Source organism: Leptonotus elevatus, chromosome 2, assembly GCF_054856555.1.
Source record: "Leptonotus elevatus isolate MCC_2025b chromosome 2, RoL_Lele_1.0, whole genome shotgun sequence".
NCBI classification, from domain to species: Eukaryota; Metazoa; Chordata; class Actinopteri; order Syngnathiformes; family Syngnathidae; genus Leptonotus; species Leptonotus elevatus.
Window position 1 is genome coordinate 33,938,450 of NC_141240.1, and position 12,271 is coordinate 33,950,720.

A 12,271-nucleotide genomic window follows, 5' to 3' on the forward strand; every position below is an offset into this window, starting at 1 on the left:
GTGTATTGCAGTTGCCATGCCAATGCCGGAGATTGTGTTGTCCTCATCACGAGGCTGTTATTTTAAAGTGGTAATGAGAAGAAAAGTCCTATTTCTGTCCATATGTCACTTTATGTCAAAACATGTTAAAAACACATGTATCTTCTTGACTTTGGTTAATTTTCCAGCGCGGGCCACTGGCTGCAAGCGGCAATCAAACAGCTGTCTGTCTATTTGCACATGATCCATGTTAGCTCCCGCAGCATCTCACGCTTGTCTCCCGACGGATGTCAGCTGTGCTGGACGTGTCTGGTCATGATGAATGATCAAATTTGTGCTTTCTGCTCCCTTCTGTCATATGAGCAATGAACTCTTTTTTTTCTTTTTTTCTTTTTTGCGCTTGCTGTCTTCCTTCCAGTATGTTTCACATATGGAAATATTTGCCATTGTTTGTGCGTTCACGTGTTCAGTTGTTATATGGTGACTGGGTGAATATCACAATTATCCAGATGTGTGTACTGTTTAAATGAGCATGCAGTTAAATAGAAATGTGTTCTGTTTGTTTACCTCTGAATGTGCAGTAACTGGTCTGCAATGATTTTATTACGTAATGGTTGCTCACGCTTGACTTTGGTGCTGCTTATTCAGACATATGAAAAAGTCCTCCGTCTTTTCGCTTGGTCATTTGCTGCGAGTGCTTGCACCCGGAGATACAAATAGGGCTGTTAGTCACGCCGGTCACATTCAAACTGACAAAACACGCAGCGGGCCCATCAATATTCACCCCAATTCTCATTTAGGAAAGACAACCAGTTGAACTTGAAAGAAGAACACATGGAATATCAACGCGACTTACGTAAAGTCATTGAGCATTCGAGCTGAGCTAATAGGAGCGATTAATTTGGTTATCGTTGATCACATTTAGAGCGGAAGCAGAACGTTGACAATGGTGTGTTCATTTAGAAGAACTATCAGAGTTAGATCACAGCAACCTCTGACGTCAACAGCTGCTTGGCCGCTACGACAAGCAAGCCTTCTTCACATTTTACAGCGAGCTCAGCTGGATATGTGCTGCGCGTATTGCTAATAGGCAAAAACTGAATGACACATACAGTATATATTTGTGTTGTTCAGTCACAATTATGTTCCAAATATCTTGAATAAAAATTCCAACTACTGTATTCAGAATGTAATTACGACCAGACAGAAAAATGTCGTTGATACCTACGATGTTAATTGAGGATTTGGCATGGGCCGATTCCTGCTAGTGCTTTGACGGTTTTAAAAAGCCAAGGTTTCAAAAACCATTCATAGCCTACAGGTAATAAGCGATTGTTTTATTTTTTGAGAGGATGTCTAAGCGGGGAACAATATGATTGGCTGCTTGCAGAGCTGAGTAAAGGAGACACCTTTTTGAAGTTAATTGCTTCCAATTGAATCTTTTTTTCCTCTTCTAACGGCGGAGGAGGAGGGAGGGAGCGTGAAGCGATACTGCAAACACCACTTTTGCTATGATTACTGTGCGTTGTCAAAAAAAAAAAGGTGTCAGCGGACACTAGTTAGCCCCAATGGCAATATTAATAGCCGGCAGGTCTGTTTTAAAAATAGCTCACCAGTGATGGAACATTTGTAACTTGCTAAGAAGAATAACAACAGAAGTTAACATTTATTTATTGATTTAAAACTAACATGATACAATTTTCTTCTGTGCTAAACATTCTATAGTTTGTTTAAAAATAAAAACATGAAAAAAATACTGTTTAATTTATTTACTGCCATTGATGGCTATAGACGTCAAAAATGCATTTGAACAATTTCTTTCAGTTTTCCACTTTTGTTAATAAGAGTATGAAAACCTAAAAAAAATTTGGGGCGTCAGACGATTAAAATGTTAATTGTAATTAATCGCATGACGTCACTAGTTAACTCACGATTAATCACAAATGAGTTAAATAAAATTAATTTAAAAATAATTTAATTTATATTAAAAAAGTAATTTTTAGAGCTGTAATTTTAATACCGTGATACTACGACATTTTTGCTCATGGTCATCAATCATAGTAACAGAACCGAATATTGGCCCGCCTATGGGAATAAACTATATAATCTCCTTGTCGTAACCTTCCAAGTTCCAACACATGAACCAAGTCTTGCCACAAAGTGGCGTATATCCCAAACGAAAATGTTGCCGTCTGCTCCTGAATGCCCTCGATGGAGCCTCCAAGTAAATGTAAAGTGGACCTCAGTGTTCTATTGTAAATCCATCGGGTCACTTGCAGGCTTTCTTGACTTTTCGATGAGCCATTCAATTATTCAGTCGTCCTAATTGATGTGTGTGTATGGTACGCTCTTCTTGCCCTTGTGTGCTTGTATCTGTGCTTTGGGTCGACTTTAAATTATTGAGCACGTTGGTACGTGGCAAAGCTCCTCCAGAGCGGCCCTCACTCCGATGTGCTACGTAGAACTTGAAGAAATGAACAGCCTCTATAAATAATGCGTAGCAGAATTCATTCACATTTAGAGCTATAATTTGGCTTGATTTATATGTGCAGTGGTGCATTGCAAGTTTTTTGAGTGAGGAACACTGTCTGGTGGTAGCTAGCTAACTCAAGGCACTGCACAAAAAGCAAGCAGCAAATTCACCAAAAAAAGAAGCTTCAAGCTGTTTAATGCCACACCCAGATGAAATTTACAGTTTCACAGTAAACATGAAAAAGAGAGTGACATTTTGTGTATGTCAAACAACATAGCTTAGCCTTATAGACTAGTCTGCCTAGCTTAATGCCAACAAACAAAATAAAACAACATTGACATGCTAACGTTAGCACTGATAGTCATAGTTTTAGAAGGAAAGAATACTGTATTTGGTTGAGCAACACTTCACAGGCACATATATTCTTTATACATGTAGCATTAAATCATAATGCACGAACTGTTTAATTATTTACATTCTATTTCTGTTATTATTCTTTTTTTTTTTTAAGTATAATATTAGAGTGCTGTTTTTCCTTATGAAAACCAAATGTTTTTTGTGTGTGGGAGGCTGGAACGGATTCATGGCCTCCCATTAATTGTAATGGGGTAAGATAATGTGAGATACAATTGCTTTGAGTTAAGAGTGTGCTCAAGGAACAAATTGAACTTGTATCCCAAGGTGACACTGTATGTACCATACATGTTGTCACATGTGTAATAGAAAAAAATACTTTGTCAACAATAATGTGACACAGCTGTTAGTCTCTTCTGTGTGCTCTTATCGCCTTAAGCTACAAACTTCTTTTCTCGCCCTCTCTCTCTTAATAGACAAATAAAATAAAAAGGAGAGAAAAAAAGACTTCTAAGAATAGATTCCACAGGATGTGCATTTTGCCACTGACTGATTGTTGTTGTCTGAAATTTCACTGGAGGGGTCGTAGGCCACAGGGACCTCCACGTCCCCGAGCACAATTCTGTTGGAGAGGAAGTCAGTGAAAGGAGATCTGGACTGGTCAGCGCTTTCATGACCTCAAGGTCATAAATGTCATTGTTTTCGCAAGAAAACATTGACTGTGCATTGTGTCGTTCGTCTTCATCTTTATGGCGCACTGAAGCAGCGTATATTTTGTGCTTTTTCTCATGCTCGGGTAGTCAGGATGCATATTAGCTCTTCAACAAATTAATTGATTTTAACGCTAACAAACAGACAAGATGACAACACTCACTGGCATACAGTGCACCCCGCGAATAGGACTGGGTCTGACTGCAAATAGCAAAATCAGGAAATAATTGACATCCGTGATATTTACCATGGGAAAAAAACAAAAACACGAACACGTGGTGTATGGCTTACAAAAAAAAATTGCGGGGGCCCACTATATATTCTTTATTCTATGCAAATGTTTTATTTGGATTCAATACAAAGAGAATCAAGGTCAAAATCAGACAATTTTGACAGTTTTATGTTAATTTCAATTCATGGCTCATGGATTTGGTTGTATCTTGAAAAAGTAATTCCTCAAGTTACGTGCATGTCAAGGCAGCATTGGATTTCGTGGCCACAAATTAATATTTTGTGTGCGCATTTCATTAATATTTTGATTTTTTTGTCCTCCCCCACATCACGTCTTCTGCGTCCTGCCACTGATGGCATCTTGGTGCAGTGTTTTTTCAATGGACTGATGAGTGTGCGGCAATGTCAGGGCGGTGCGAGTCCGGTTTTGGGCCGCCCTGACAGGCTGCGGCTCATTAGAGCGCCATCAGACGCATGAGGTCAAGACAACAACAGCGAGCACTCGTGTGACTCAGAACGTGTAACGGCGGCAGAGTATGCTCAACAGAATCCAAATAATACCCAGCGCCAATCAGGGGGTTTATTTTTAGCATTTCAATCATTGCAGACGACTGTGCGGATGTTTGTAAAACTCTTCAGCTCAAGCTCGAGTTGGAATGAGAAGCGCTTGTTGGAATATAACGAAAGATTTGCGTGATGATGATTCTTGAAGATGGTGCCTCCTCCACACATGACATTGGGACAGCTGTGTCCTTATTGCAGGAATTGAGGTCCACAAAAACACACATGGACGCTTTAACTTTGACAGCACTATTTTTTACGTTACGTATGTATATATATGTATATATATATATATATATATATATATATATATATATATATATATATATATATATGCTTAATAAAAAAAAATGGTATTAATCATGAATTAACGTAGATTAATCGCACTATTAATTTTGACCATAGATGATCCTTTAGCGTGACAGCGGATGGCTACATTTAAGGTAGCACAGGTTGTGTTTGAGCAATAAACATAAATACATGCATAAAGTAAAGCATTTAATAAATGTTTGCGTATCACATTTTGAATATTTGTTCATGTCAAAATATTGGGGTTATTTTTTTTCCCTTTTTAATTATGCAAGTAATTAACTGATTAGCAAAAGAGGCGGATGAGCGTGTGCAGTGAATCAAAAAATGTTGAAGACGTCCTTATAACATTAAATGTCAAAAGAATTAACACATAACTCTTCAAATTTGGTGGGACAAAAATGTTGATAAAAAAATATATTTTTACTAAGCGATTAATCGTGATTAATCAAAATTCCAAGATGTGATTAATCTGCTTTAAAAATGTAATCGTTTGACAGCTGTAATATATATATAAATATATATATATATATATATATATATATATATATATATATAAATATATATATATATATATATATATATATATATATATATATATATATATATAAATGACCGAAATGGACATTAGTGTTTTTCACATTGCAGCGACGATGTATGTATGTAAATACATAATGTAAATTTTCAGTCTAAAGTTCTACATTTTATGTTTTGAGAATCTAAGACTGTTATATACATCACAGGAAAAATTGGAGTGTTAAAAATTTGGTGTTAAATATTTCAGAATTGATTTCAACCCCTAAAGTGTATTTTTAACACTGTCTGATGACATTTTCTGGAAATTATTGCATTATAGGGTGCTACATGCTTTCCAATGAGTTCTGAAGCATTTGACTGAATATGAGCAGCGCTTTTATGTGCAATACATTAAATCAATATTCAAATCCAGCTTTTTTCTACAGTGTTAATGTTCAAGTTGTGCAGAATGAAATAGTAGCTTATAAAAATAGTTAATATTTTGTAAGAATATAACCTGCCTCCTTTTTGCCGAATACCAAGGCCTACTACTCTACTATGGATAGACGATATTTTTAGGTGGTATTTGGTGAAAAAAGGTTTCCAATCAACTTGTGTGTGGTTCACTTTTTGTACGAGCAGCTCTATTTACCAAGCTTGGACTCGTGTTTTCTTGGCCAAGGTTCAAACAGTCGCTTCCTGCGCCAAGTCCAGGCTGAGTGGCGCCTCCCCGTCACCATGTAACCTCTCCACTCATCTTTTTCCTCTCCTCTCATGTTGCTCCTGCCAGAGAGCATCCGTCCGCCTTTCACGCCGCTCCATCTCATTTTCATCTTTTTGTCAAACTCCAGTCAAAAGAGAAAAATAGGACCTCTGTCACTCCTGTCCGTCAAAAAGAAAAGATAAGACGTACGATGCTTGTTAATGTCGCTTGGTTCAGCTTTCGGGGTGCCGCCACTTGGGATTATCTGGCCCTCAAGTGCTGGCTTTGTTATCCTTCTCATAGGCGAGGTTCATCGTGGTCTCACATTCGCCTAAGAGGATTGGAACGTGGTGATTAAGAGATGCATAATGGCTAATCTCGTGGCTAAGATAGAGGTGGGCTTGTATGAATTAGTGCAGCAAAGGTTTGTTTGAATGCAAATGTATTTGTCACGTGAGGTAGCGGAGGTAGAACCAAACGCAGACAAGACACGGCAGTTGGGAAGCAGAAAGTCTTTATGTACCAAAATACAAAGTAACAACAGAGAGCAGGGCTGGATTCAGATGGCCTCGAAGAAAAATGTTTGCCCGATAAACCTTGACTGAGAAACCTCGATCGAGAGAGCAGGGCAGGATGCATGGGAGCAACCTCAAATACATTGAAAAACAGCTTTCGTGGAAGAGTAGAGATAGGAAATCTTGACATGCTCGACATATTCTTTGACCCTTTCTCGGGTCTCATGACAACTTCACGACTCTAGCTGGATTCTGAAGTATTCGGTTTAGGTGAACGTATGGGATTTTTTAATAGGTTTTAGGTGAGTTAATGAGTACACACTCACACGCACGCACATGCAAATACTCACGCACATACTCACGCACATACCAAAAAAAAAAGAAAAAGAGGACAATGATGATGACATGTCGAATCGGTAAGGTTACCGAATGAACAATACTGAGCTCTCAAAAAAAAAAAAATTACATCTCGACATGCTGAGAGAAAATCTTGACCTACTGACAAACGTTTCCTCAGTAACTCCCGCTAGCGAAAGGCACAATTCTATATGACTGAATGAAGCTCTATACAAAATAAGAGTAACTAGACAAACTACAGTGGCTAATACAGGATCCTAGCAACTGCATAGCAACTGACAACATCATCATCATAAGAGACATAGCAACTACAAGATATGACGGACTAGACAAAATAAGAGTGACAAATACATCATCATCATAAGTAACATTGCAACTGCATAGCAATTACAAATATTACAAAGGACGTAGCAACTGCATAGCAACTGACAACATAACATCCTAAAAAGACAATGACCCCATGACACAACCCAAAACAGTCATAACATTATCGCCCGCTTATTTGAAATATACCAATTGAAATGGATAATTGTCGTCAACGGGCGCAGATGATTTGGTGCTAAAAACCGGTTGTCTGCACTCTGACATGTCCAGACTGTCAGTGTGCGACTAGCGCGCTGAATTTAAAGCGGATGAAAGTACCGCTTTGATTAGCCATGATTCAAGTCAGCTGTTAACCACTCCAGCAGTTTCATATCGGATGACCATTTCATCTTATTTTTCCTTGAGGAACACTTTCCAAGTGTCTCTCTGGTCAATTCCGTGCTTTATTGTCACCATGGTGTCAGACGTCACCTTTCCCCGTGTCAAGGTGACACAGGAATATCGTCTGCTCTCTGCGGACACTGCAGCTGTCACATCACTGTCGCCTCAAAGAAATCCGCTCAGCGACTTCCTCTGAGTCTTATTTATTTCCCCACCTCACCTTTGTGATGAGGAAAAACAAGAAAAACTCGCTTTGCAGCAACAGAATCTCGCATTAATGTGGTGGAGACCTTTGCAGTCAGCTTTTTCCCACATGAGCGCATATGTGCTGTGTGTTTACATGACAACACAACGTGGGTCTGGAACGAGCACGAGGGAACATTTCGGTGCGGAGAGCGGCCATTGGCTGTGCTGCCGTGTGTTTGTGTTCAAACATACACACGCAGTTCCCACACACCACGTTGGCAAGGAATGAAGAACAAGGCAAGCCCTCATTGCAGTTTCTTGCATGTTTTGCCAAGCGCATAGTTTAAGAATAAAATTAATTCATCTCGCATCAAGAGGTTGTGGGAAAAAGTTTAAAGACAGCAAAACAATTTCTAGAATTTAAAAAAATAAAACTGGAACAAAAGTTGCATTTTACAAGACAACACGTTTTATAAAAAAAAAAAAAAGAATAAATGTTTGATTATTTTTTTGCATGACTTTTTAAATCTAAAACTTATAAATATATTATTTTTAATTTAAAAAAATATTTTTAGAATTTTTTTTAAAATTGTAAATAAATTCAATTCTAAAACTTTAGAATATATTTTTGTAATTTTCCCAAAAATAATTTTAAATACATTTTTAAATTGTAAATAAATTCAAATTATTAATTATTACTATAATTAATTAATTAATTAATAAAATATACCTAATTGGTTTTATTTAACTTTTTATTTAAGGACCATATAAAGCATAAAAAAAATATCTTTTTTTTTCTTTTTTCTTTTTTACAAGGAGGATGTATCTTTTTCATGCCAGAACAGTTTTTCTGTGGACATTTTGTGTATTCAACCTGTGATCTTTTATGTTACGATGGATATTGGAAAATGCAGTCGGGTAGCGAGAGGGAGAGGGGACAGACAGACGAAAAAGAGAACAGTGAGAAAAATAAATAAATGAAAGACAGGACACTAACCGTAAAATAAATAAAGAAAGAAAACATGAAAACAATTATATGACTACCACGTTACTTTGGAGTCTGCTTCTATCCATGCCAGTAGTGCCACACCCAATGATTGATCGACAGACACACCCACATCCCACTCAATGGTCAACTGTCAATCAAATCGCACTTTAAGACAAGAGTGACCAAACTTACGGCATTTTCAAGATACGAGCCATCACTTTGCCAAGGTGTTGAAGATATTCTTTATCTTTATCAGTGAAAAATGACGAAAATCACAGCAGCTTACTTGAATCACTTGCAATTGTGAAAGTCTTCTTTGTTTTTGTTTGCATGATTGTATCATACTGACCTCTGGTGGCCATGTCACACACACCAGAAGCAGTTGCAACTATTTAATTGTGACATACTAAATGTTAAATTCTTTACATTTAATTTCGTGATAATATTACTATATATTTTGTATAAAGTTCAATAGAGTGTTATTTTCCGTATTAAAAATTACAAATTTTTAGTATGAATTTTTTTGGGGGAGGCTCGAATAGCGGTATTTACATTAATTTCAACATGGAAAGATGATTTAATATACAAGTGTTTGAAGTTATGAGCATGTTTGTGGAACAAATTAAACTCCTATTTCAAAGCGACACACTTTTCAAAGTTTTTTATTTTTTTTACATTTCCCACTTATATAGTAAATGTTAACGAACCCTCCCGCCCGATTTCACAGTCTCCTTGTGGATTTACACTTTTTGCAATTTGCATACTTTTTTTCCCCACAACATGACACCTTGAATTTGTTTCGTCTTCCCCGCAGCTCATTTGCCATGTCTAAGACTGCTGTGAGGAAGCAGCACTGGCGTTCCAGGATGCAGGACACCTTCGTCCCCTTGATGGGCTCGTCGGGGGAGCTCGGCGTGGCCGTGGGAGGAGGGGCCGATTACGGAGAGTTTCCGTTTGTCACGGCCGCCCAGAGGGACGGCCTCACTGTGGGCGACATCATCCTGGAGATTGGCGGAACGCCCGTACTGGGCATGACGCTCGGAGACGTACGCGGGGTCCTCAACTCCTGCCCCCATCCTGTCCGCATCAAAACCGTGTCGCCAGGTATGACTCGGCAACTTTCAGTGTGCTTTTCTTTTTTATTGACATTGTACATCGTACCATTCTTATCAACAATGTCATAATCGTTCAGCGAGCTAACGTTCAATCGTTCTCTCACCGTGACGTCACACAAGTACTTCCGGGTGGCAAAAGCTGCTTGTAAATGCTTCTATGTCATTTGACCTCGGCAGAGTTATTGAGAAAACATATAGTGAACTGCTCAAATTATGATTTTCAGCCTTCTTTGCTATACTGCAGTAGTTTGTTTTACAGATACGTTGGTCCAAAAATGTTGGAAATTCAGACAAAAGTTAGCATGATGTTTGAGGGACTGGCTAATGAACTGACTTCTCTGTTGCTTGGATTAATGGCATGTGTGCCCTTGTCATAGAGAAATAGATGGCACACTACTATTATGTGGCTAGCAAGCTAGCTGTTGTAGCCGTTTTGCTAAATTACTCAGACAACCACATCAAAATATTTATAGATAAACCTGTGAGAACAAGAAAAAACCTTCCACAAACCTGATGATGGACTTTTGGTTTGCAGTCTTTCCTTTATGTTTTACAATCTTTTCCGTTAAATTATTTACAACATCCATTCCATTCATCCTGCTCACTCACAGGTTCCACTAGATTCATTTGGATTATTTCTTTCTTTAAGGTAAAAAAACAAAAAACAAAGCTTTTTAGCTAACTAAAAGTAATAAAAGCATTTTCTAAAAAACTAAAAGTAATAAAAGATAACAAACATGCTCTGAAAATGAATTTAAAAAACAAAACACATTAAAAGTATGTAATGAAAATTCCAAAACTATTGTAACTCCTTGTGGACACTCGACTAATCACCAGCCAGTTGCAGCCTGCAAACCACAGAATGATGGGCAAATCCCCCACCCCAAAAAATTGAGATGTACAGGAGGAGGGTGTGAGGTTGAAATGTCTCTGTGCTTTATTGACTTGCTGCTTTACCTGTTTTGCTCCATTGCACTTGTTTCACCAGACTGCACCCAAACAGTCCGCCACTCCAGCGTCCAACCCGTCATCCATAATAATGTTGCTCCACACCACTGCCCCCCCCCCTCCCCACAAGCCAAATCCTTCATCCGTAGCATTACGATGTTGATCCGCACCCGTCAATTAGTGCGGCTGTGTCAAGGCGATAGGCAGTCGGCGCGAGGGTACGAGGTCACGACTGAATGCGCCGCGACGAGAGCTTGGCTATATAGTTGTCCGTCAGTAAGCAGGTACCTTGGCGGTAACAACACGGGGCACGGGCTAACGGATGCCCCGTTTGCTCGGGAGCCCAGTAATATGTCAGCGGAGTGTCACCTGACCGTGGCTCCCCCGTGGCCTTGCCGCCGTGATTGATAGCTGATTTGGCCACGAGGGTGTAAATGGGGACCTTTGCCACTGCCGCATCCGTGATCATTTCGGAATCCTGCCCGTCCATCCGCTGTCAGAGTGACTGCGTGTTGCGTTGACGTTGACGGATGAGCTGACATGCCGGGTCGTTGTCCGACACCGCCTCCTTCCTCTGACTACCAAGTCAACTTACTCTGCTCAAGTCTGGAAATATGTGGCACTTTAACAGCAACCTTAACTGTAACAAAGCGAGGCTCGAAATAAGTGATTTGACATCGTAGTTTGCAAGATAAAATTTGCATTTTGCATCTCATTATAACATTGGCCAGAGGTCGAGGCGAACTCGGTGTGTTATATATGCCGCACCAGCTAGCTAGCAAGAGCTTCGGCTGGCTATAAGTCTGGATAAACACGCTGCGGAGTCACTTATCATCGCCGTTGACTAAGATACGGTACACTTCTGACAAGAATAATTTTGACGAAGGGATGACGAGGAGAGATGGCTAGAAAGAAGGCTAATTGTTAAGCTAATTTAAGATTGACACGGCTAGCGCGTAACACCGGAGTAATGTGCTTAATATTCGCATGCATCTGGATGGAACCGCGTTAAAGTGGAGAACATCCAACTTTGAACAGCAGATAAATTGGTAAGCGTCGGGACTCATATAATATAATATAATATGATATAATATAATATAATATAATATAATATAATATCTGTAATGTTATTTGTTTTCACAATATACCTTTAAAAATACATTACAGTAGTACTTATCTTTTTTCTTTTATTATCTCTCGCTTTTGTTCTTTTTTCTTTTTTTAATTAATTGAGCTTTGCTGAAGGACCACACAATCCATTTGGAAATACTAAGTTTAAACAAAAATGTATAATTGTGTTTGAAATTGCCCCACAAGAAAATGTTTCGAGACAAGAAAATACAGTTTGTCAACATTCTCAAATGAAGTAATCAATTAGCAAAACTAAATAAATAAAACAATAAAATTGAGCCTTGAAAAATGTAGATAAACCATAGAAGACATTAATGAAAGTAATAATTATACAATGATAAATAATGACTAGTTCTAATTAATATGTGCACAAGGGAGGAGCAAAATTGGAGATTCCAACGACCAGTGTGAGGGCCCCATCGGAGATGCTGAAATTGTAATCTCGTGACCACAGCATGCATGACCCAAGATTGACAGTAAACAAGCAAC

General features: G+C 38.6%; 1 protein-coding gene across 6 annotated transcripts in view; it reads left to right on the forward strand.

Moving 5' to 3' along the window:
- Positions 1 to 12,271, forward strand: part of magixb (MAGI family member, X-linked b) — a 68,228-nt gene that overhangs the window by 10,407 nt on the left and 45,550 nt on the right. For all 6 annotated transcript variants that reach the window (XM_086068439.1, XM_086068438.1, XM_086068435.1 and 3 more), the window contains one exon: positions 9,403 to 9,692. In XM_086068439.1, the coding sequence (XP_085924565.1) occupies positions 9,413 to 9,692 (280 nt within the window). In that variant the 5' untranslated portion in view covers positions 9,403 to 9,412. The remainder of the gene's footprint in view (positions 1 to 9,402; positions 9,693 to 12,271) is intronic.